Source organism: Giraffa tippelskirchi, chromosome 9 (assembly GCF_054371585.1).
Source record: "Giraffa tippelskirchi isolate mGirTip1 chromosome 9, T2T-mGirTip1v1.2.pri, whole genome shotgun sequence".
In the NCBI taxonomy this organism is placed as follows: Eukaryota; Metazoa; Chordata; class Mammalia; order Artiodactyla; family Giraffidae; genus Giraffa; species Giraffa tippelskirchi.
The window spans coordinates 156609637-156631542 of record NC_137283.1 but is presented as its reverse complement, the minus strand read 5'-3'; the positions used below and the strand labels follow the sequence as shown (position 1 = coordinate 156631542).

At 40.2% G+C, this 21906-nt stretch overlaps 1 protein-coding gene across 16 annotated transcripts in view; it reads right to left on the bottom strand.

Annotated features, from left to right (window-relative positions):
- Positions 1-21906, bottom strand: part of ARID1B (AT-rich interaction domain 1B) — a 418737-nt gene that overhangs the window by 23338 nt on the left and 373493 nt on the right. For 9 of the 16 annotated variants that reach the window (XM_081529735.1, XM_081529728.1, XM_081529730.1 and 6 more), the window contains 5 exons: positions 17980-18125; positions 11661-11770; positions 10800-10958; positions 4766-4975; positions 1709-1913 (listed from right to left, as the gene is read on the bottom strand). In XM_081529735.1, coding sequence (XP_081385861.1) covers positions 1709-1913; positions 4766-4975; positions 10800-10958; positions 11661-11770; positions 17980-18125 — 830 coding nt within the window. The remainder of the gene's footprint in view (positions 1-1708; positions 1914-4765; positions 4976-10799; positions 10959-11660; positions 11771-17979; positions 18126-21906) is intronic. The other 7 variants (XM_081529733.1, XM_081529734.1, XM_081529743.1 and 4 more) reach the window with 2 other exon arrangements.

Below are 21906 nucleotides of genomic sequence, written 5' to 3'. Positions count from 1 at the left end.
TGGGAGAGCTATTCTCCATACAGAAGTACAGACCATTCAGTGACATGAGTTCTTTCCTGGCAAATAAAATATACCTTTAGATCTTTGCAGACATCGCCACTTTGGTCCCTACACCCTACTGGGTTTTTATTTTGGAAAAATAGTTTCAGAGCTGTTCAGAGGCAGCTTGTTTTACTCTGTGAACTGAATGTAATGTTGTGAGATTTTCAAAATTAGATTTCACAGTTTTTAAAGTCCACCATAACTGGCAAAGGCTGTGGATCTTTAAGGACGCGGTGAGAGAGGAGAACTTCTCTACTTGTATTTAGAACCAACAGATCTATATTGAGGTGTGCTCATTACACTTGTACCCTGGGCCTTAAAAGTATTAATTTGAAATCTCTTGATTAGTGGCCTTAGATATTAGCATTGCCCTTCAGATATTAGCTAGAGGAAGTAATTAAAAGAGAAACAACTCCTTTCTTTGGGTCACAGGTACCACTTTCTGGTGTAAACACTTTACCTATTATAGCGCTGCTTTAAGCACAAAGTGTGGTAGGTACATCTGGCTCTCTAATGCTAGAGCCAGATGTCTGGGATTAAAGCCTGGTTCTCCCCCTCACTAGCAACAATAGGCCAGTTTGCTGAGATTTTATGTGCCTTGGTTTTCTCAGGGGTTTTAGAACAGTATCTGTATCACAGGGCTCATATGAAGATTAAATGGGAAAGCCCTGGCACACTGTAAGTGCTCAAGAAATACTGGCTATGATCATTTGAGTGCATAAGAAGCCTGTGTTGGGGGACATGGCAGGTACCATCAGCCCCACCTCATATGCAGGACAGTGTGAGCAAGTGTGACCAACACAGGGCTTGGACATGGCCAGAAACAGACCACAGAATGATCAAACTTAACTTCAGTGAGGTCACCCAGAACTAAGGATGCTGCAAATCTCTTCTCATCTTCAATACTGGATTTATCAGAATACAGTGATTCAGTAATCTCAAATCTGAAATGCTAACAGTAGAAGAGAAGCCAGCAGGAGAGCTGAAAGGACGGCAGGGTGTCCAACAGCTGAGTGGAGAGACAGCAGAGAAGGCAGGTGCCATTTGTATGATTTTGCTTCTGCGAATTCAAGTGAATCGCCATTATTCCCAAGCAGTATTTGCTTAGATTCCTGACCTCTAGCTCAAAGCTAATTTGGACTCCACTTTCGCAGAAACAGGGCTATACAGACCTTTATCATGAAAGTTTGTTGAATTCCCTACAAGCAAAAACTTGCTTGGCAGGGAACATTAAATACGAAGTCCAAATTTCATTTTGCTGTGTACAAATCTGACAGAGGCAGAGCTGGTGGAAGCTGGTTGTTAAATCTGCAGGGTGGCATTTCCGGTATGAGCCCAGGTTAATGGGGTGACATTTTGATAGTTAGATGGGATATTTAAAAATAACTGTATAAGGAATTAAGGTATATAACTCAGAACCTGAAGTCTACTTTGACTAGAAAAGGTAAAGCAAAAGATCGGCACCTTCAAAGTGCAGAGCAGAAACACAACATCCCCAGTTCATTCTTCCTTCCCTTAGGCACTGCTCACGGGGTCCAGTTAAACGAACAAAAGAAGACAGGATGCCCCTTCCTCTCTCTCGGACCCGTGTGTCCTCAGTTTGCTCTGCTCTGAGTGGCTGTCTCAGAGCCCGGGAGGGGCTCCCGGCTGCAGCGCCCCCACTTACCAGGAGATGGCGGCTGGAGCTTGGGCTGCTTCTTGGTGTCGCCCGTGCTGAAGACTTCCGGCGGGGGCTCCTCCCCGCGCTCGATCTTGCACTCAAAGGCAAACAGGTACTGAATATACTGCTTTTTCAGGGAGCTCGCTGCACTGCTCGAAGTGCCAACATTTAGGTTGGTTGCCAGCTCACGCCACTTCTTGTTTTTATTAACCTAGCCAAAAAAAAAAAAAAGCAGGATCACTGGTTTGCAGCAAAGTGGCTTGTTTAAAGCCAGGAAACAAAAAAAAGCACTTAATATCTTGGTTTACTTTTTTTTCTCATTTGCCTCTTTTAACTAATGCTCATTACTCCCACTCAGTAGTGCACAGACAGCATTTACAGTTATAAAACCATTAAGGAACCTGCTGATAGCTACATAAAAAGCATTGCTCGTGGAGATTCTTCTGCCTGGTGCATCTTCTAATGCCTCCGAGTCTGCCAGAGCGGGTGCTGCTCCGAGCCGGCGATTTATCTCTGAGCAAAGGTGCTCTCGCTCACCCCCATCCCACTCTTTTAAAAAGGGGTGTCTAAAAACTAGTTTAAAAAGCAATAACAGAATTATTTTGCAATTTAAGTATTTGAGCCTTAAGAAAAACAATGTCTCCTTCCAACAGCCACAAGCTCCCAGAAAGATGAGCCTGTAATTCCTGTCCATGCCCAGCCTTTCACATGAGGCTTTCTTGTGGTGTTGGGTGAAGGAGGCCCCAACCAAATGAACCCAACCTAATAGCTCAGCGGAAGTCATCAACCCTGTCTGAGCTGCGGAGCCACCAGCTAGCTGACATAGCAGCACCAGTGGGCTTGGGAAGGGGCACACACAGGACCATCCACTGTTCCCACTTACACTCAGGCTGGAAGGAATACAACTGCAAAAAGAGAAGAGAAGAAAGGAAGGGAATCCTTAAACGTTATATAAGATTTGAGGAATTGGTGTAACTTTTTGATTCCCGATGGGAACAGGTCACACAAGGCTGACACATGAAGGAAACATGAAGGCCTGCAAATACTTGGGGAATATTTTGCCTTTAGATGTGTCCTGTGTTAAGTAGCATGGGTTAAAGGGACAGTGAGTTTGAATGAAATGTTCAATTTTTGGATTCAAACTTCCTCACAAAGCTCTTTATGTCCATTTACTTAGTACTAAATGGTGCATGAGAAACCAGAGAATACTCTCGGGAACGCTTAGTGCCATTTTTGGTGCTGAATGCCAGGCTGCAATGGGGAGGCCTATGACTGCTTCTGAAACTGTAGGCAGAGTGCTGCCTAGGACACCCTGAAAAGCAAGGCTTTTAGCTGATCTCTCTGGGGCTGCAGCACCTGTTCCAACCACATCTGATGGCGTGTGAGTGACAATGTGGTCAAGGCCTCACCACTGGGAATCACTACTACATTCAAGCCACTTCATCAGCTAAGCCAGCAGCACCTTGCTCACAGACCCAACCTGGGAATCCACTTGGCTGAGTGAGGTGTCCTGATGGTTCCTTGCTTCTGTGAGCTGGGTGACACCCTTCACTGGCCACCCCTCACAGCTGGTCACACCTGGTCTGCGTCCTGTGATCCCATCTGATTACGCAGTCTGGAGTCAAGCTCTAATTGCTTCACTTGGAGGTCTCAGTCTCGGGTGGGAGGAGGCTCCTCAGGGAGGGCTGAGAACAAAAGCCTCTCCTGCACGCCCCCAGAGCTGTGCAGCTCGGAGACCAGGGTGGGTCCTCAGTGATATCTGTGCATCAGTTGACCTGCCTTTGGATAGTGAGGCCCGGACCACCTGAGGCCCGGAGCAGCTCCTTTCACTGGTCTGGGAGGGAGCCCAGGTACTGACAGGTTTTAAATGCTCCCAGGTGCTGCTAATGAACAGGTAGGTCTGAGGATAAAGGCCATGTGTTTTGCAATCAAACAAACCTGGCCCCACCACCTACCCTGAGAGTCCCTGGGCCACAACATTCTTGTACAGTCGGCCTTCCCTGTTTCTTGGTTCTGCATTTGTGAATTCAACCAATTGTGAATTGAAAGTATTGAAGGAAAAAAAAAAAGCCCCCCTCCCAAAAGAAAGTTCCAAACAGCAAAACTTGAACTTGTACCAGCAACTATTTACATAGCACTATACTGTATTGGGTATTATAAGTAACTGAGAGATGATCTGAAGTATATGGGAGGTGGTGTGTAGGTTCCAGAAATAAAGAGACTCGAGCTCACAGGGTTTAGTATTTGTGGGGATCCTGGAACCAGTGCTCCGTGGACCCCAGGGGATAACTGTACTTCAATCTGTTACATCTCTTCTTCAGGGCTGACGACTCTGCATTTCATGGGTGTTAAGAGAGAAGTGACAACAAAAAGGACGGTGCCCAGGATGCAGCAGGCACTTACCCCTGAGGGCCCTTGTCTCCATTCTACCTTGGGATATGGACACACAAACCCGCCCCAGTGCTAAACGCAGAGCTGAGACGAGGGAAAGGAGTGTGGCCCCTAGGGTACAGAATGAAGGGGGCAAGTGCAAGGGAGGCATCTGCACAACCCCAAAAGGAGTGCCTCTGGGCATTCTGCACCTGGGTGCCCCAGCCATGTGAAAGGGCAGCACTGCCCCTCCTGTCACTCAGGTACAGCGGACATGGTTGTAGAAGGATGACTTAGTTTTCTTGTTAACTTGCTCTGGATAAAGGGAAACAGTGAATTTGATTTATATCTGATCCAGACAATTTAGTCATTTGCAAAACATTTCTGTTATTCTAACACAGATTCCACAGAATTCTAGAGCTATTAGGGACCCTAAAGCAAAACCTAGCTCAAATGTCTCATATTTACAGTTGAGGATTGAGTCCATATAAATGACCCACTGAGGTCACTCTGCGAGTGGGTGGCAGATTGGGGTCCCTGACCCCAGTGCACCCCCCGCCCCCCACCTGCCACATATGAACATGGATCCAGTAAAGTGACCTTCCCAGAGGCTTAGCTTTTTCTTTGTGAGAAAAATTCAAGTTTGCATATTCAAAGCTCATCCATAACATCTCCTCATTCAGTTGTTCTCACCTGTGCCAAACCTCCGATCTCTTTGACGCAGACATAGAGTCGAAACAGGTCCAAGGGCTTCTTGCCCACTGCAGGCAGACTTGAGACCGGGGAGCCCCTCTCCTCCATGAAGGTGAGGTAGCGATCCACCCACAGCTTCCTCTCTGGCTCACTCCCCAGCTCATACACCTTTGTGATCTTTTCCCCAGTGGTAGTGGATGAGCTGGACTTCTAGAGCCCAGGGCAGCATTTGGAGATGGGGCATAAGCAGGCAGAGGGAAAGGGAAGAAGGTGAGAAAAAAGTAATGAGCTACCAAATACAAGAAGAGAAGAAATTTAAAAACTACTGCTATCACACAACAATCAGGAATGAAGGCTACTAGTTCAGGCACAAAGTATACATTTTCTTAATTAAGAATTTACTTTGACTTTAAATAAAGGGCCCAAACTCCCCCTTTTATATACTTGAAAAACAAAAACAGAAGAACAAAAATCTTTTTTACTTTATCAATATAAGCGTTGAATCCCAGAAGGCAAGGCTCCAATGACCTCTCACGTCGTTTTTTTTTTTTTAAAAAGGGTGCAAGTTCATTGGATGGTCACAATGAGTTTAAAATTTCAACTGTAACATTTTAGAGCCCCCTCCTCATTACATAGACTCCTACATTTCCTTGTCAAAATATGAATGACCAATGTATAGCTTTATCAAAACTAAATCATATGGAGGTAGAGCACATACATGATGTGTTGAAAAATATAAGGTAGGTCACATGTCATCGGACCCAGTGGTGTGTGCGCTTTACATTTGAGAGCATTCTAAATTAATGGCCAGTTACAGAGCTAGCATTCTCTCAGAATGACCCGCTTTCCTGACTTAAGATTTCTTGAACTTCTCTGTCAGGGTAAGGGACTATTTAGATAATTATTTTAATATATTTCTTAAGCAACCATGTGTTCACCACAAATTCATGTGCTATTTCATACTCCCAGCATATTTATGAATGTTTACTTTTACACACCCATTTGGTTTATACTGATGTTCTAATTCTTGATCTTTCATTCTTCTAATTATATATTTGATACTAAAATGTCAGAAGTGGCTGTTTCTGCACACCTGAAGCTCACCCTCTGGATATGTGATCTGGGAAGGTAATACTTTTTGCCCTGAACAGCCCAGCTGTATATTCTCCCTTTCTTTTATGTCTCTGTACTTGTAACAATATTTGTGTACTTGTAATATCTGCCACTCTGGGATTCTTGTGCAAAATCACTTGTAAATTCTCAAATAAATATTTCCTTGGAATAATAATATATTTCGTTTAGTCATGTTTATTTACTAGGTTATCATTTGCAATGTATAGCTATTATGTTAGATAAAGTTTTTTTAACTTTTTCGTTATATTTAGCTCAACATAATTTTAAACATGTGACCTGAAATGTGGATGGTGAGTTCAATAACATAACTGTCATTAAGGTTGGATGATATCTTGTTTGGCAAAGTGATTCCCAATAAACTAGGGCCTGAGAAAGGATGCTTGAGAATGAAACTAATCAAGCTGATGGGTGGCAGAAGTCCTTCCAATTAACATGTAATTTCCCAAGCTATTTTTGCTAAAATTTTAAGCCTTCAGCTTTAGAATTATTGAAACACAAAATCTTTACATAAAACATATAAAAATGGGTGATACTGCTGATGTAAATAAAAAATGTAGAGTGGCAGGATTGAAAAAAAACTGTGACCTTTGAGAATTTAAATTGATGAAGCCAAAGAGCAAGTCACTTAACAGTTACTTTAGATAAGAACTTAAAATGTATATACATATTCCTATATATGTCTTATAAATTCATGTATATACCAGAATATGGAACATATTCCATATCCAAGGAGTATCTGACTAGGGAAAGAAACTGTTCTAACACATCTTATACCACATTCTCATCCTGGGAACATTTCAGAAGCTTTGTCATCATTAATGAGGTAGTTATTAACAGGAGGTTTCTAAATCCTAGTGCTGAAAATGTTTTTATCTTTATTGGGAGGCACATTGAAAAAATGGACCCAATCTTTTAAAAAAATAAAAATCTGAAATAAGAATCAGAGGAAAAAAGCACTATCACCTAAAATCAATTAACATAACAACAAACCACCACCACCATGAACCTCCCCCTTGTATCTCATCTGTGAAAAATTGAGACGTAAAAATTTGAGATTCAATTTAAAAATAAGAGATATAAAATCAATCATTTCAATTTACAATTACTCTAAGTGCTCCACCAACATCCTGAATATAAAAACCAACTGCTATTTCTGGCCTGGTCCTCTCTAAACCCAAAATGTGGAAGGGCTCCAGGAGAACAGTTCGTCATGACCCAAGCAATGAGACTGTGTAGTGTTTGTTCCTATTTATGAAAGGACTGCATTCTCATAAACTGAAATGGGTCTAAAGGAATGATTTCACTTAGTTTGACTATCCATAGTTTAACTTTTCTTACCATTCTTTGTTAAATGAACTTAAGTTTAATTAACTTTTAATATCTCAATTTGTTCTCATAAAATGAGAAAACCTTAATGAAGATAATCGCTTTTAATAGTTTTATTTTTCATAGTTTTTAGATCTTTAAAAATGCACTTTATGGTGCCATAATGTAGGAAAAGGCATCTATATGAAAAGAAAGTGGTCAGGCCTCAGTTATGTGTTAGGTCCTAGAAGAGGCCTCCCCTGAGGCCAGCTCCCTGGTCTGAATGATCGCAAGTTTTATTCGTCCTTAGTGGCACCTGGCCTCACAGGGCATCGAGGTGTGTGTCCTGCGTGGGATCAGCTGTCTGCCCTCCACTCTTCTGACCAGACCTTAAGTTTCACAGGGCAGGACCTGTGTTGATTTTGAATCACTGACAGTGATAGCACACTGAAGGTACTCAGAAGGGATTTATTCTATGAGTGAATACTCAAATGAATGAGAAAGGTCTGAAAAGTCTGGCACCATCCAAGTAAGAATTAACGGCTGATTAAAACAGTCTATAAACAGGCTTTCAGTAAACGAGGTGCTAAGTGAACGTGGACACAGTCTAATAAGACTGAAAGCTGAGAAGGGATTGGTGGACAAGTAACATCTCCATTCCCAGTCTCCAGGGTGACACACCAACCCATTCCCAAAGTTAGTACCTGGGCATCCAAACAGAGAAAAATGACATTAAGAAAAACAAAAGCCCTAGGAAGTAAAGACTATACACTTTATCACTGATTAGGCTCAACATGCACTTTTTTTGTTGTCAGACATTAGTTTTGATGTGACCTTTGGATAAATGTCATTTACATTCTACTCATCAACAATGGGCAAAAAACCCCCCAAAAAAACCTAGCCCTGCAGGAAGATAGTTAACTTTTCCAGGCCACTAGAACACCTCATTTTGCTTTGATACTATAAAAACTGTATCTTACTGCATGAAACACTGTCATGGAGGCAAGAAAAAGAAACGAAGATTACTGAAAAATTACAGCAAGACATTATTATGGTGCCACAAAAGTTTTCCTTGCATAGAACTTAATTAAGTCTATAAGTAGACTTTTCCTCAAATCTTTGAGGCAGATTTACATTTCAGCAGTCTTTACCATATGCCTGGTAATATGTGTATATGCATGTGTATGTGCAAATGTTTATTTTTATTGTAGAATGTTTTGTAACAAAACTGTCGGTCCAAGGCATACTGTCAAAGCATAGAACATCTTTGTTATTTAGTCTATTTCAGGTCTGTTATTAGACAAGCTTTATTAGGAACACTGTGAGGGGCAATTTTAAGTACAATTTAAAGTTGTATCCCAGAAACAGAAGTTAAATACTCTTCAACATGTATCTGCAGTGATTTGACAGCAGAGATAATCTGAGGTCCTTCATAACCATCTCCTTTCGTTCCCTTCTTGAATGAGCATTTCATTTGAGGGTGGAGTTGTTTTCTCAATACAAAGCAATACCTAACACCTTCCACTACCTCAAATCACATCCTCTCTTGTTCTCTTTTTCTATGACTGGAGCCAGAAGTATGATCGTAAATTTTTAAGTAAAAAGTGGTTATTTACAGGGAGCAATAATGTATGTAGAACTATTTAGAAAAAAAGAGGACAGTAATATGTGATTTTAAGTATGATTATGTTATAGTTAGAAAATGAAATCAATAATTCAGTTTTTTTTTTTCCTCATATTTAAGTAGAAGGAAGGGTTTTGATAATAGTTTCCTACAGGACTTACTGGATACAGATAACATGACAATAACTTAAATATAATAAATATCTCAATCATTCTTTATTATCCAGAAATCAGCAAGATAGAAATTTCAAACATATAGTATGGGTCTATTAGAAGTCTTTAAGAAAAATTTTTTTTTTCTCCACTCATGTTTTATTGGTCATCTCTTATTTTCTAACATCAGTTCCCTACCCTACTTGAAATCCCTTCCTCTTCCTCTGAATTTCTCCCCTCTTCCCAACAGCAGACTTAATGCTAAATTCCTGTCCATTGTATCTTAAGGTTTTAAAGATATTCTCAACCTCGGAAAATTTCCCCTCTGAGCCAATAAAGAAATGTTTTTGAAAAGTTATACCTGGGGTTCTATTTGTTGACTTGAGAATATCACTGATTCAAAATGCTTTTTCTTTAATGAAAAGAAAAACCAGAGTAGATTATGGGACAACCCCCCACCCCATGTTGGCTGCCTTCTGAGACTCAAAGCAAATAACACAAAGATATCAGAATTAAGGAGCTGCACTCCCTCTTTCATTAGTTCTGCATAACCCATACTAGAAGCATTTTTTCATTTCATCTTGGTTGTTGAAAAAGCGAAACACATATCTAGAGAGGAGGTAACAGTGAATATTGCCCTTTCTTCCTCTGAAAAGGAAAATGCTGGTTATAGTAGAGCTCCACATGAATTTTACAAACATTTACTGGAACTACCAAATCTTCAAACCTTCAGCTCTATCTGTTTAAACCAGTGAATGGATAATTAATAGCAGCCTCCTTGTGGGGTTTTGACTAGATTGCCAGATTCTGCAGTTAGAGTCTTCTTCGCTCCAACTTGCTTTTCCTGAGCTGTGCTCTTCAATACATTGTCTTACAAAAATTAGCGTATTAATTAAGCCTTCTTGGCAAGTAATTGCATGTTCAGTTTTTTTTAAAGAGCTTTTGATTCCCTATATGAATGTAAAATAAAGGTTACTACAGCGCCATTCTTCTTCTTCTTTAATGGCACAGAATTAATTTCTTTAGTAGGAAAATAAAAGCCTAGTTCTACAGACAGAAGAATATTAAGGCAAAAAAAAATTCCCTTATATATACATTTCCATTTTTTAAAAATATCATATAAAATCAACAATTTTAAGATTCTCAGCATGCTTGCACAGGATGTAATTTTTCCATCTCAAATGATTCTAATGTAGGCACACATTAATCTATGAGTAGCATTCCAAATATTCCCATATGCTAACATTTCTACAAATTTTCTGTTATTTTCTGACAGCTAGATTGAAACAAAGTAGGGCTATAACATGCTGAACTGTGCCCAGAGTGTAGTATTTATATTTTCAAGATATAGGTAGTTTTGACATAAGATGTTTTAGACACAATAGCCCATGAAAGATTTAGTTCAAAGGCCAAACTTATCATTTACTCCATGGCTGCTATTAGTTACCATGTAAATGGACAGTTAATTCATTTTAAAGATCTTCCAGAAGCGCACAATGGATTAGACATTTAAACAAAGTCACTGTGTGAAGGAGTTTGGGCCCAGTAGCACAATCACATGCTTCTTATAGACGCTTCTTTATATCAGTGGTTTCATTACCAGCAATTAACTTACGTTATGATGCATACAAACTTTACTCATTTTGTTACTAGTATAATTATGAAGAAAATCCTTTCATGGATAAATTATGAAGAAAAATTCTTATAAAACAAATTAATAAGCAAGCATTAAAGTAGAATTAATTACCAAAAAAACCCCCAAAAACCAAAAAAACAAAACAAAGAAAAAACCAAAAAACAAAAAACCAGAGCCACTTACAGGGCTTGATGGAGTCTTTGGCCAGCCTGGGCTGCTAATGCTATCACTTTCATCTCCATGAAAGGAGGAGATGCTAGCAGAGCTGGGGGACATTGGGGAAGGGACTGGCAGGTTGCCGGGGGTTGGGGGCTGAGAAATACCCTGAGAGCTGTAGCTATCCTGTGGTAGAGGAATAAAAAAAAAAAAAAAATGACAAAAGTAGGGCAAACTTTATTTAAAATAACAAAAAGCACATCCAGTTTAACAGACTAATTTTTATATATAATAGATATATATATAAAGACATGTACAAACAAACACACAAAACCACACACATATAAAGGTATTAAAACAACATTCTTAATTAGTATAACTTGGTAAGTTTGCTGGATGCTGGATAAGACCACTAAGCCACCATGCTTATTCAAGCTTACATGGAATGCTAAGCATGGGTTACCCCTTATGAAAGAAAGAAAGGAAAAAAAAAAAAAGCTGTTCACCTTATTTATCAAATAAGGCAGGAAAGCAAAATATTAAGTATGCTGTTGTTGCTGAGGCGGCCAAAACAGGAAGCTATAAACTGAAGGCAGAGAAAATGGCTGCAAGTATCAAAACCAGGCAAGATCCCTTCCTTCTCCCCACCCCCGAGGCACTTCTCTGAGTGGGTCCTGCCCCTCCTCCCCCTCCCATGCCCACGAGTTAAATGCCATAAGAACTAGTAACTTTCAGATCCACACCATGAAGGGGGTGGGGAAAGAAGACTGCAAACGTGTTACACAAGATGGAGGCATGCAGAAGAGAAGAAACCAAATGAAAAAAAGGAGAGCACACGGCAGCTTCAGCGAGCAGGCCCCACACCACGTGCAGAGGAGAGAGGAGTACCTTCGACTTGCCCTCCGGCTGTGCACTGCCTTCTTCTTTACCATCAGCTTTGAGAGGCAGGGGCAGTTTGGATTCATTAGGAGACATCATATCTGCAAGACCCATAGATGCTAATCGAAAACAGGAGAGAGAGTTTAGGATTATACGTGTGACTTGTCAGGCTGTGCTCACTAACACAAGCTACCGAGTGATGGGGCACCTGAATTTCCCTCCCAGGAAGGAAAGAAAAAAAGGAGAAAGAAACTGTAACTCAGACAATGCTAATTTCTGCAATCTAAGTAGCAAGGGATTCTTGCAATCCTTTTTTATCTTGAGGGGGAGAAAAGCAATCATTTAACTCCAGACCTAATCCACCGAAAGTCAACTATTATCAATATTATGTTTTCAAAATTATTATGGTTTTAATCATGGAGGTGCAAATAGAAATATGCTCAACGACCAAATTGCTAATTAGGTGTTGGAAGCAAAAGCTGGGTGTGTGTATTTTCACTGGTTGAGTGGAAGACTTAACTGCTTTCTTAACTTCCTAAATTCACACAATCCATAGTTTGTAAAATCACTTACCACTTAATATTATTTCACTCAAAAGTCACATCTATTACATATGGCCTAGGCTACAAGGATGGAAGATGGCTGTAACAGATGATTTCAAAAGCAATCATCAAAAATCATTTGTGAAGGAGAGGATTTCTAATTACTTTGCAATGGGGCTGGTTTCCTTTCATTCTAGGGCAGGATGTACACAGATCAGTCCTCAGCTGCAGCTCAAAAGCCCAGGTTAGACACCCACACCAGCTCAAGTCAACCCTGTGATCCCAGGTAAGACTCTTCTTCTAGCTCCCGGCTCAGAAATTCAGTCAGGTTCATTTAGGCTACAGGATGAAAGGTTCCCAAAGGTCAACTGATTTACCTGCAATACTAGTAGACATTTTCAAGTTAAAAATACGGGTTTAGCTTTCTTTTTAAAGGAAGAACAAGGCTAGAGTAGGGAATCAGTGTAGCTATCCAGGGCATAACTGCTGAATTTCTATAGAACCCCACTGTGCAAACCATCTGCACGGCACTGGGCTGTGAGTGCCACACCACCCAGCTGTGTGAAGAGGCAGGGTGAGGAGAGGTGGAAGGAGAAAGTGAGAGGGGAGAGAATTACAAGCCTTATAAATGAGTGAAAACCAGAAAACATTCCCATTTCAAAAGAAAATAAAACTCGAGGTTTTATGAACAGGACCCACTTCACATTCTGCGAATCAAAGTGCTGGCTCAACCACTGCCATGCACATGCAGCATAATGTGCCAAAAAAAGAAAAAAAGCTTAAAAAAAAAAAAAAAGGCTCCACAGATTGCCCACTACAAAATGATTATTGCACATATTCATGTATTACTATGTTTTAGAAAATAATTAGTTTTAATTACAGCAGTGAGAGAGTGAGCAGGGCTCTGGCGAATTAGCTGGCAAGCTTGGTGGTGTTAATTTGCTAATATCGTTAGCATCACTGCAGGTTGAGATCGGAGGTCCTGCCAAAAAAGCCTACCCGGCCACGTGCCCGTGAGTTTACATCAGCACACTCAATGATGCACTCTGAAATGCCTGTATTTTCCATGGGCACATTGGCTTGTTTTTCAAAGCCCATTTGCAGCCCAGTCAGCCCTTGAAGTCATCACCACACACACAAATCATAATTGGGATGTTTTTCTTTCTTTTTTTCAAATTACTTTCAATACTTAGACTTTAAGAACTGAAACAAAAAGCTTTTTCAAGTGATGCAGCTGCAGAGAAAAATCTATTGGGATCAGCTAAAAATGTGGTTATTTTTGTGAATGTGTGAAACCTCAAAAAAGCAGCTGAGATATTACACCAAGACAGCCTTGTGCAAAGTAGCGGATGGCTTTCCTGCAGCTTTACCTCTTGGGTCTACCAGGATAGGAAATTGGGAACATCTTTACATGAAGAAACCCCCTTTTAAGGAGAAGAGAAGAGGAAAAAAAAGCAGGGCAAATGTGGAAAGCAGGGCTTCTTTACCAAAGTCCACATGTCCTTGGCTAGCTATTCCCAGAGTGGGCTCAAAGGAATGATAATCACACAATTCCAGGGAAAAGTGGCAAATCCACGGGCATGGGGTTTCTGTTAAGTCCTGCTCCTTCTAAGGTTATAATAGTTTGTCAGTATTAATAATAAATTACACCTGAATATGACTTTTCAAAAATAGGATTTAGTAATTTCTTAGTAGTTCCTTCTTCATGCATTAAATGTGTTAATGTACACAAAAGTAATTTTTTTTTAACATAGAGCATTAGGCCAATATTGAATTATGATAATTAATGACAATTTAGAGTGATTTAAAAATCACACTGAGATGAATATATAAGCATGTATATGGGTTTGAAATTCCCCAAATTTCTTCATTTTCTATTATATATTTTAAAATGGGCATTCAGGGTATGCAAACGTAAGTATTTTTAAAAAATTATTTTGAGAGAAACATAAGTACAAAATATAGAGCAACAGTTTTACTTTGTACTCCTGCCTTGAGTGAGTGTCATGTACTCAATTGTGTCTGACTCTTTACGACTCCTCTGTCCATGGAATTTTCAGGCAATAATACTGGACTGGGTTGCCATTTCCTCATCCAGGGGATCTTTCCTGGCCTGGGGATCAAACCTGCGTCTCCTGTGTTTTATTTTACCAAATGGATCATAAGGTCTTTCCCTACTGTGGCTTTTATTGTTCTTTTTGTTAAAAAGTTTATTTTTGACTTCTTACCAGAATTCTCAGTGAATCATTGCAAACAGCCATATGTCTCCCAGGGCACTATTTTTTTTCTCCTTTTCCAGAACAGAAAGACCCCCAGTATTATAAGGATGTGTTAAATCAAAGCACTGTTTCTCCTACTGACATCAGTAATCCCATATGCAAAGTTCAGACATGAAAAGGGGTAGTAAAGAACCTGTGACTGTAGAGAGAGCTGTGTGGGTACTGCATATACATCTCAAGTACTAGCTTCTGGCTTTACCATTGAAATTTAAGAGAAGAATGAGCTCTTAAAGTAAGTGTGGGTCAAGGTCCTAAGGCAGCTATCCCACCCTGGATTTAATATATTCAACAAGAACATAAAAAACATATGGTGTGAGTAAAAGTGAACTTAAACATTCATTCCTACCCTTCCAGCTTCCTTGACTTAGTCTCCCTTCACAGCTACAAAATTATTCCCAGAAGATGGTAAAACAGGACCAGAAATACACTAACAGTTCTTTTTCTTTTCATGGCAAATAAAATACTCTGTAAAATGTTTAACTTCTTGTTTTTGAAAACACAAAAGGGTCTATCCAAGTGCATACACTTGCAGATATTCACTATTTTTATATGTAGCAAATATATAGAGAATACAGTTAACACATACAAAGGGTATGAGAAAAGCTCAGGAGAAACACTTCTCTATGGCTGGGTCAGCAGAGCTTTGAAATAATCCCCTGAAACTTCCCTATGCTGACCTGCCTCCAAGGGGGCGGTGCCCGGCCACAGTGCCACAAGGCTGCTCATTTACTCTCCTAGGTTATTAGGATGGAAATGCTCTGAGACTTTGTGCAGTGACTTCTGCTGAGGTGAACTCAGAATCACAGATGGTAGATATATTTTCTAGAATTTAGATATCTTCTTTAAGGTGATGGTTTACATGTAGATAATTACATGACTAATGATATTATAAAATGAAACACGAATAAGTACAATGTAACTAACAGCACCAGTATTATATAAGGGTATATTTAACAAGGTTAAACTCGATTTGCAGTTTTTCCCATAGTAATACATAATTCTAATCTTTTAGTCCAAATATATATTTTAAAACAGCTTCTCTAGAGGGAAGCAAGCCCACTGCTCATCATCCCACTTCTCCCCACATCTGATGGAAGGAGAGAACTGCCACATTCACAGTCACACTGACTCTATTTAAATAATCACTTGCTCACTGATGCTTGTAACAATTTGTCACTACACAGGAGAACTTGTTTTTTGGCCTAGCACACTGTCTACAGCACAACTGTCAGAACTCAGCAAAGAACATGCTGGAATGCTGGTTGCATGAGCTGCTAACCGAGGTTCCTAAAACACCACTGGCCATCATTTGTATTATCAGTACTTTATCCAAAAGTGTCCATGGTTGGAGAAAATGTTTTGCTGTTATTACTGGTAACTTATCTCCATTGGCCCAAACCAGAAGACTGAGGTGGTGATGATCCAAGCCATTTCTGGCCCACCTCTCAGTTCAGTCGCTCAGTCGTGTCCGACTCTTGGCGACCCCATGGACAAGTCTAGACAAGCACAAATCTAGACAAGTCAAGCGTACACCTTCAGACCACAACTCCTGTCAGGAGCTGCACTGTAATTGTGGGCTCCTCTGTCATTCCCATGTCCCTCAGAGACTGTAAGGCAGTTAAGCAGATTCACCTGTATCCATCAATAGACACACAGTAAATGCTATATCATCAATATTCCTTGGATATGCTGGATGATTACTTTCTATCAGGTAGCACTTGACTTAATAAAGCCGAAATCAAATCATATAAATGGGTAGAGGAAAATTTGATAAATGCTTAAATTATTAAAAATTCAATATTTCAAAATGCACAATGCAATAAAAAATATACTACTGGCCCATACAAAAGACCATGAGGATAAATGGCCTTTCATTGAACATTTCCTCTGTACGAAATAACAAATAGCTGAATTATCTGAATAATAATAATAATAAAAAGAAATCCTCTCTGTGAATCTCCATTAAATTGGTTACCACTCAGGAATACATAAATTTTCTTAGGCAGGGCATCTATTTGTTGTTGGTTATTTTTGTGGCTCTAGGTCCAAAGGAAAAAAAGGGAAAAATGAGTGCTGCTAATAGTGGGGAAAATTTATTGTGCAGTTTCAATGCCCTAAAGTAATTTTATTTCAGCAAGCCAGACAAAACACACAATGTCATAACCCAAATACACCATTACCTCGGTTGGTGCTGGGAAGGAAAGGGAAAGCTTCTAGCTAACAGTTCAAGCTTTTCACCTTTCATCTTAAATGTAAAAACATCCACCTCGCCGGATGAATGACTGCTTAACATGAGGAAGGGCTATTTTATTTATTTATTTGAAAAGCTTCATTTTCACCAATAGTTTCCATTTTTTTCTCTTCCATAAACTTGTAAGGAGAAGTGATCAGGAATGGCACTATTAAATTAGGCCCTAGAAACTAACAACGCTAGACACTCAGTGGGATGCAAGCCCAGTCTCTAGCTGTCTGTCCTTCCTGATCAAGAGACAACAGCTCCTGGGGCGGCCTTTCAAAGATAGAGAGGTCAGAAAGGTGGCGGAAGGCAGAGGAAATGAAAAGAGGTTAACAAGTGGGAGCCCAGCCTCTGACTCCACGAGGTTTTCCTAACACATCATAAAGCACTGCAGGACACACAGCTGGCTATGCAAAGCTCCAGATTAACTACAGGAGGGAATCCTACCCAAAACGTAGGTGTCAGAAAAAGTTAACAGGTCAGGTGAAATACGTCAGCGTTTTCTCATTTAAAGAGCAGTGCTCATCATCTCTAGATACTTAGGTGGATTTTAAGGAGGTGGTTCAGGACCTGAGGGGTCTAAGAATGTGGAACATGTGCACAGTTTTAGACATTCCTGTTACTTCCACAAACTGCCAGAACACTCTTAGTCCACTAATCAGATGAGATTCGCTAAGAATGCAATTATTGAGATCATGGAGTATTCTGAAAAAATTAAGTATCATGAAAAATTTAAAACAAATTGTTAAAAAATGCATGATTTCTCAACAGAGTCTATAAATAGCACTTTAAAAACAACTATTTTCATATATACATTTAAAGGTGAGCTTCCCTAAATGCAAAAAAAAAAACCAAAAACAAAACCCTCTTTCAAATACCACCTTGTCCTACCCTTCAATCATTTCCTTTGAGATATGAATTTTAATGCTTATCTCCATCACCAGCAAACGGAGACGAGAGACTGTGGTGGGATCTTCCAATAATGCCCAAAGATAGAGCTTAGTGTATGTAAATGCTTTGCAAGCAATCTCCAACGACACTTGAAATACGTCCACGTATCATACAAACACAGAATGAATAAAATAATTTACATAAAATGTAATGTCCCTAAGACTTAATAGATGGAGCAAGTAATCAAGAGAAGTAGTATTTCCCCCATTTTCACCAAATGATCTGACTGCTCAGGTTGCTTCTACACTCTCAGTGGTGCAAACCAAAGAGGAGAAGAGGGGGGGGGGCAGCCCTCGGAAGCAGGGAGCTGCCAAGGTTACCTGTTGAGCTGTTCACCATATTGGGCGTCATGCTGTAGGGGGGCGCCTGGGTGTTCATTAGCCCAGAGCTGTTGTTCATGGGCTGGCTGTAGGGTGAGCTGGAAGCCATGAGTCCACTCTGATTCATGCCGGGAAAGCCGCCTTGCCTACATGAAGAGAAAGCACATGCATCCGTATACTGACCACGCACAGGAACCGCAGTTTACCCGGCAGTCATTTCTCACTGTGGCAGTCATTATGTAAGGGGTGGGGCCGTTATTCTTCTTCTTCCCTTAAAATAATTTATTTCCTGAAGCAAAAGGCTGAACTCTACTGCTAAGTAATTATTTAATGCACTATGTAAAAATTCCAAATAATGTAAGTTCCACAAATAATCATGTCAGGTATTCCAGGTTATAATTTATAGATAGGAATATGAACAGGAAAGGGGGAACTTGAAATAAGAACAGGAATTACAAAAGCAAGCAAAATTAATTTCTAACATTTAAAAAGATTTTACTCTTCATTAACATGACTGAAAACCCTTGCATCAAAAACCAAAAGTCAAGAAACAAAAAAGCAGATGGGCAGTGTGAAAATGCTGTTCAAAAACTTTTTTCTTTGACCTAAATTTTCTGACATAATGAATACTGGAGAAAGAAATTCCAAAACTCCCTTTAACACTGTGCAATTAGGTACTATTAAAAACACATCAATTTTCCTATATTAAAATTACACAGTAAACATCAGACTTACACTTCTTTTTATAGAACTTCAAGATTGCCAGGAGAAATATCAACAACCTCAGATATGCAGACGATATCACTCTAATGCAGAAAGTAAAGAGGAACTAAAGAGCCTCTTGATGAGGGTGAAAGAGGAGAGGCAAAAAGCTGGCTTAAAACTCAACATTCAAAAAACTAAGATCATGGCATCTGGTCCTATAATGGGTTTGAAAAAGTGGAAGCAGTGACAGCTTTTATTTTCGTGGACTTCAGAATCACTGCAGACGGTGACTGCAGCCATAATATTAAAAGACCCTTGCTCCTTGCAAGGAAAGTTATGACTAACCTAGACAGAGTATTAAAAAGCAGAGACATCACTTTGCCAACAAAGGTCTGTCTGTATAGTCAAAGCTATAGTTTTTCCAGTAGTCATGTATGGATGTAAGAGTTGAACCATAAAGAAGGCTGAGTGCTGAAGAACTGATGCTATTGAATTGTGGTGCTGGAGAAGACCCTTGAGAGTCCCTTGGACTGCAGGGAGATCAAACCAGTCAATCCTAAAGGAAATCAGTCCTGAATATTCATTGGAAGGACTGAAGCTGAAGCTCCAATACTCCGGTCACCTGAGGCAAAGAGCCAACTCACTGGAAAAGACCCTGATGCTGGGAAAGATTGAAGGCAGGAGGAGGAGGCAGCGACTGAGGATGAGACAGTTGGATGGCATCAATGACTTAATGGACATGGGTTTGAGCAAACTCTGGGAGATAGTGAAGGACAGGGAAGCCTGTCGTGCTGCAGAGTCCATGGGGTTGCAAAGAGTTAAACATGACATGTTGTGACTGAATAGCAACAAAGGAGAGTTTTTATACTGGAGATAAGTGACCCAACAGGCTCCCAGTCAACCCTCTCCCCACTGCTGTGCAGACTCATTTTTATAGTGACTTAGTTTTGTGCCTGGAGAAGGCAATGGCAACCCACTCCAGTACTCTTGCCTGGAAAATCCCATGGATGGAGGAGCCTGGTAGGCTGCAGTCCATGGGGTCGCAAAGAGTTGGACACGACTGAGTGACTTCACTTTCATGCACTGGAGAAGGAAATGGCAACCCACTCCAGTGTTCCTGCCCGGAGAATCCCAGGGACAGCGGAGCCTGGTGGGCTGCTGTCTATGGGTTCGCACAGAGTTGGACATGACTGAGGTGACTTAGCAGCAGCAGTTTTGTGCTTATGCTCTGAGAAAGACAAACTTCTCTTAAATCCTGCAAAGAGGAAAAGGGTATTCTTTGAACTGAAGGAGACAACCGTCACACAATGTCATTCCTCTAACTGCTGGTAATGAGACAGGGAAAGGTAGGGGGAGAGGTTTGAATAGCACGGTGGTTTAATTTTCCCAGGAAAATTATGATATAGAAAGAGAGATAACGGCAATACTGCAAAACCTTGCAAAGACTCCACTGTTGGTAGTCAAGCTTTTCTTATGTAAATAGTACACTTTAAGAAAAAAACTTATCAAAGTTTTGGCTACTAGCATTTACTCTTAGGAGTAAAGCTGATAGGAGGGCTAAAAATGCTGAGAATGAAAAAGCTGGCTTAAAACTCAACATTCAAAAAAACGAAGATCATGGCATCTGGTCCCATCACTTCATGGCAAAAGATGGGGAAACAATGGAAACAGTGACAGATTTTATTTTCTTGGGCTCTAAAATCACTGCAGATGGTGACTACAGCCATGAAATTAAAAGACGCTTGCTCCTTGGAAGAAAAGTTATGACCAACCTAGAAAGCATATTAAAAAGCAGAGGCATTACTTTGCCGACAAAGGCCCATATAGTCAAAGCTATGGTTTTTCCAGTAGTCATGCATGGATGTGGGAGTTGGACCATAAATAAAGTTGAGCACCAAAGAATTGATGCTTCTGAACCATAGTGTTGGAGAAGACTCTTGAAAATCCCTTGGACTGCAAGGAGATCCAACCAGTCCATCCTAAAGGAAATCAGTTCTGAATATTCATTGGAAGGAATGATGCTGAAGCTCCAACACTTCGGCCACCTGATGTGAAGAACTGACTCACTGGAAAAGACCCTGATGCTGGGAAAGATTGAAGGAAGGAGGAGAAGGGGACCATAGAGGATGAGATGGTTGGATGGCATCACCAACTCAATAGACATGAGTTTGAGCAAGCTCTGGGAGTTGGTGATGTACAGGGAGGCCTGGTGTGCTGCAGTCTATGGTGTCGCAGAGTCAGACATAACTGAGCGACTGAACTGAAGTGAAAAATGCAGACACCTGGCTTATCTGTTCCAAACTAAGTATGATTATAACCCCCTCCACCTCCACTAAACTGTCATTTGGTGGTTCTTAATGCGTAACAGTAAAAAAAATTTTTAAGAGATTACTTAAGAATTTAACATAGGTCATTAAAAAATACTATTCTTTAAGTGTAGCTATTTTCAGTGGATTCAACTTTCTGCTTGGTAGAAGTTCAAACTTGGTCTAGCTGAATATTCAAAGTATCAAGTGTTTGAGTGGTTTTTTCTTTATTTTAAATATTATACCAACCATTCAGAGAAATTCTACACAAACTAACACTTATGATGGCTTGGAAAGAATATTCTATAGGGCTGAAAGGCTAATGTGGGTGTGGCTCTGGGAGGAAGGAGTGTTATTTCTGCCTTGAATTCTCAGCTCACCTAAGCCCCCTCTGAATAACTGAAGATGGTAGGGATTAGACTGCAGGTCATTAGAATGTGTCTAAGACAACCTGATGGTTTCCAATTCATCTCTAAGTCGTCAGATACTTATAAATACACTGCTCAGAAGCTATGAACATACCCCTATACAGTTAGGGTTTTAAACATCAACGATGTAGACTACTGGTATTAACTTTAGTATCTTAGGTTCTCTTATGAGGTTTTTTCTTTCAGCATGACAATTTAGCATTTATATAACTGTTTTACAAGAAAACAAGTAGCACCTGTTGGGATCATTCTCTCTTAGCTGATAAACCACATGAAGAGCATCCTTGACTTATGAACAGGCTGTGTTTTCTAGAGACTACTTCCAAGTCAGTGACTGCTTTCAAGTTTCAGCCAACTTTCACCTGTCCTTCAAAATCTAGGTTTAGGCGTCACTTCCTCTACGAAGGCCCTCCTTATTCCCTGACCTGGAAGCTCTGCCTTCTTCAGACTCTGTGCCTTTTATAGCTTGATAGCTTCTGCACTTTCCT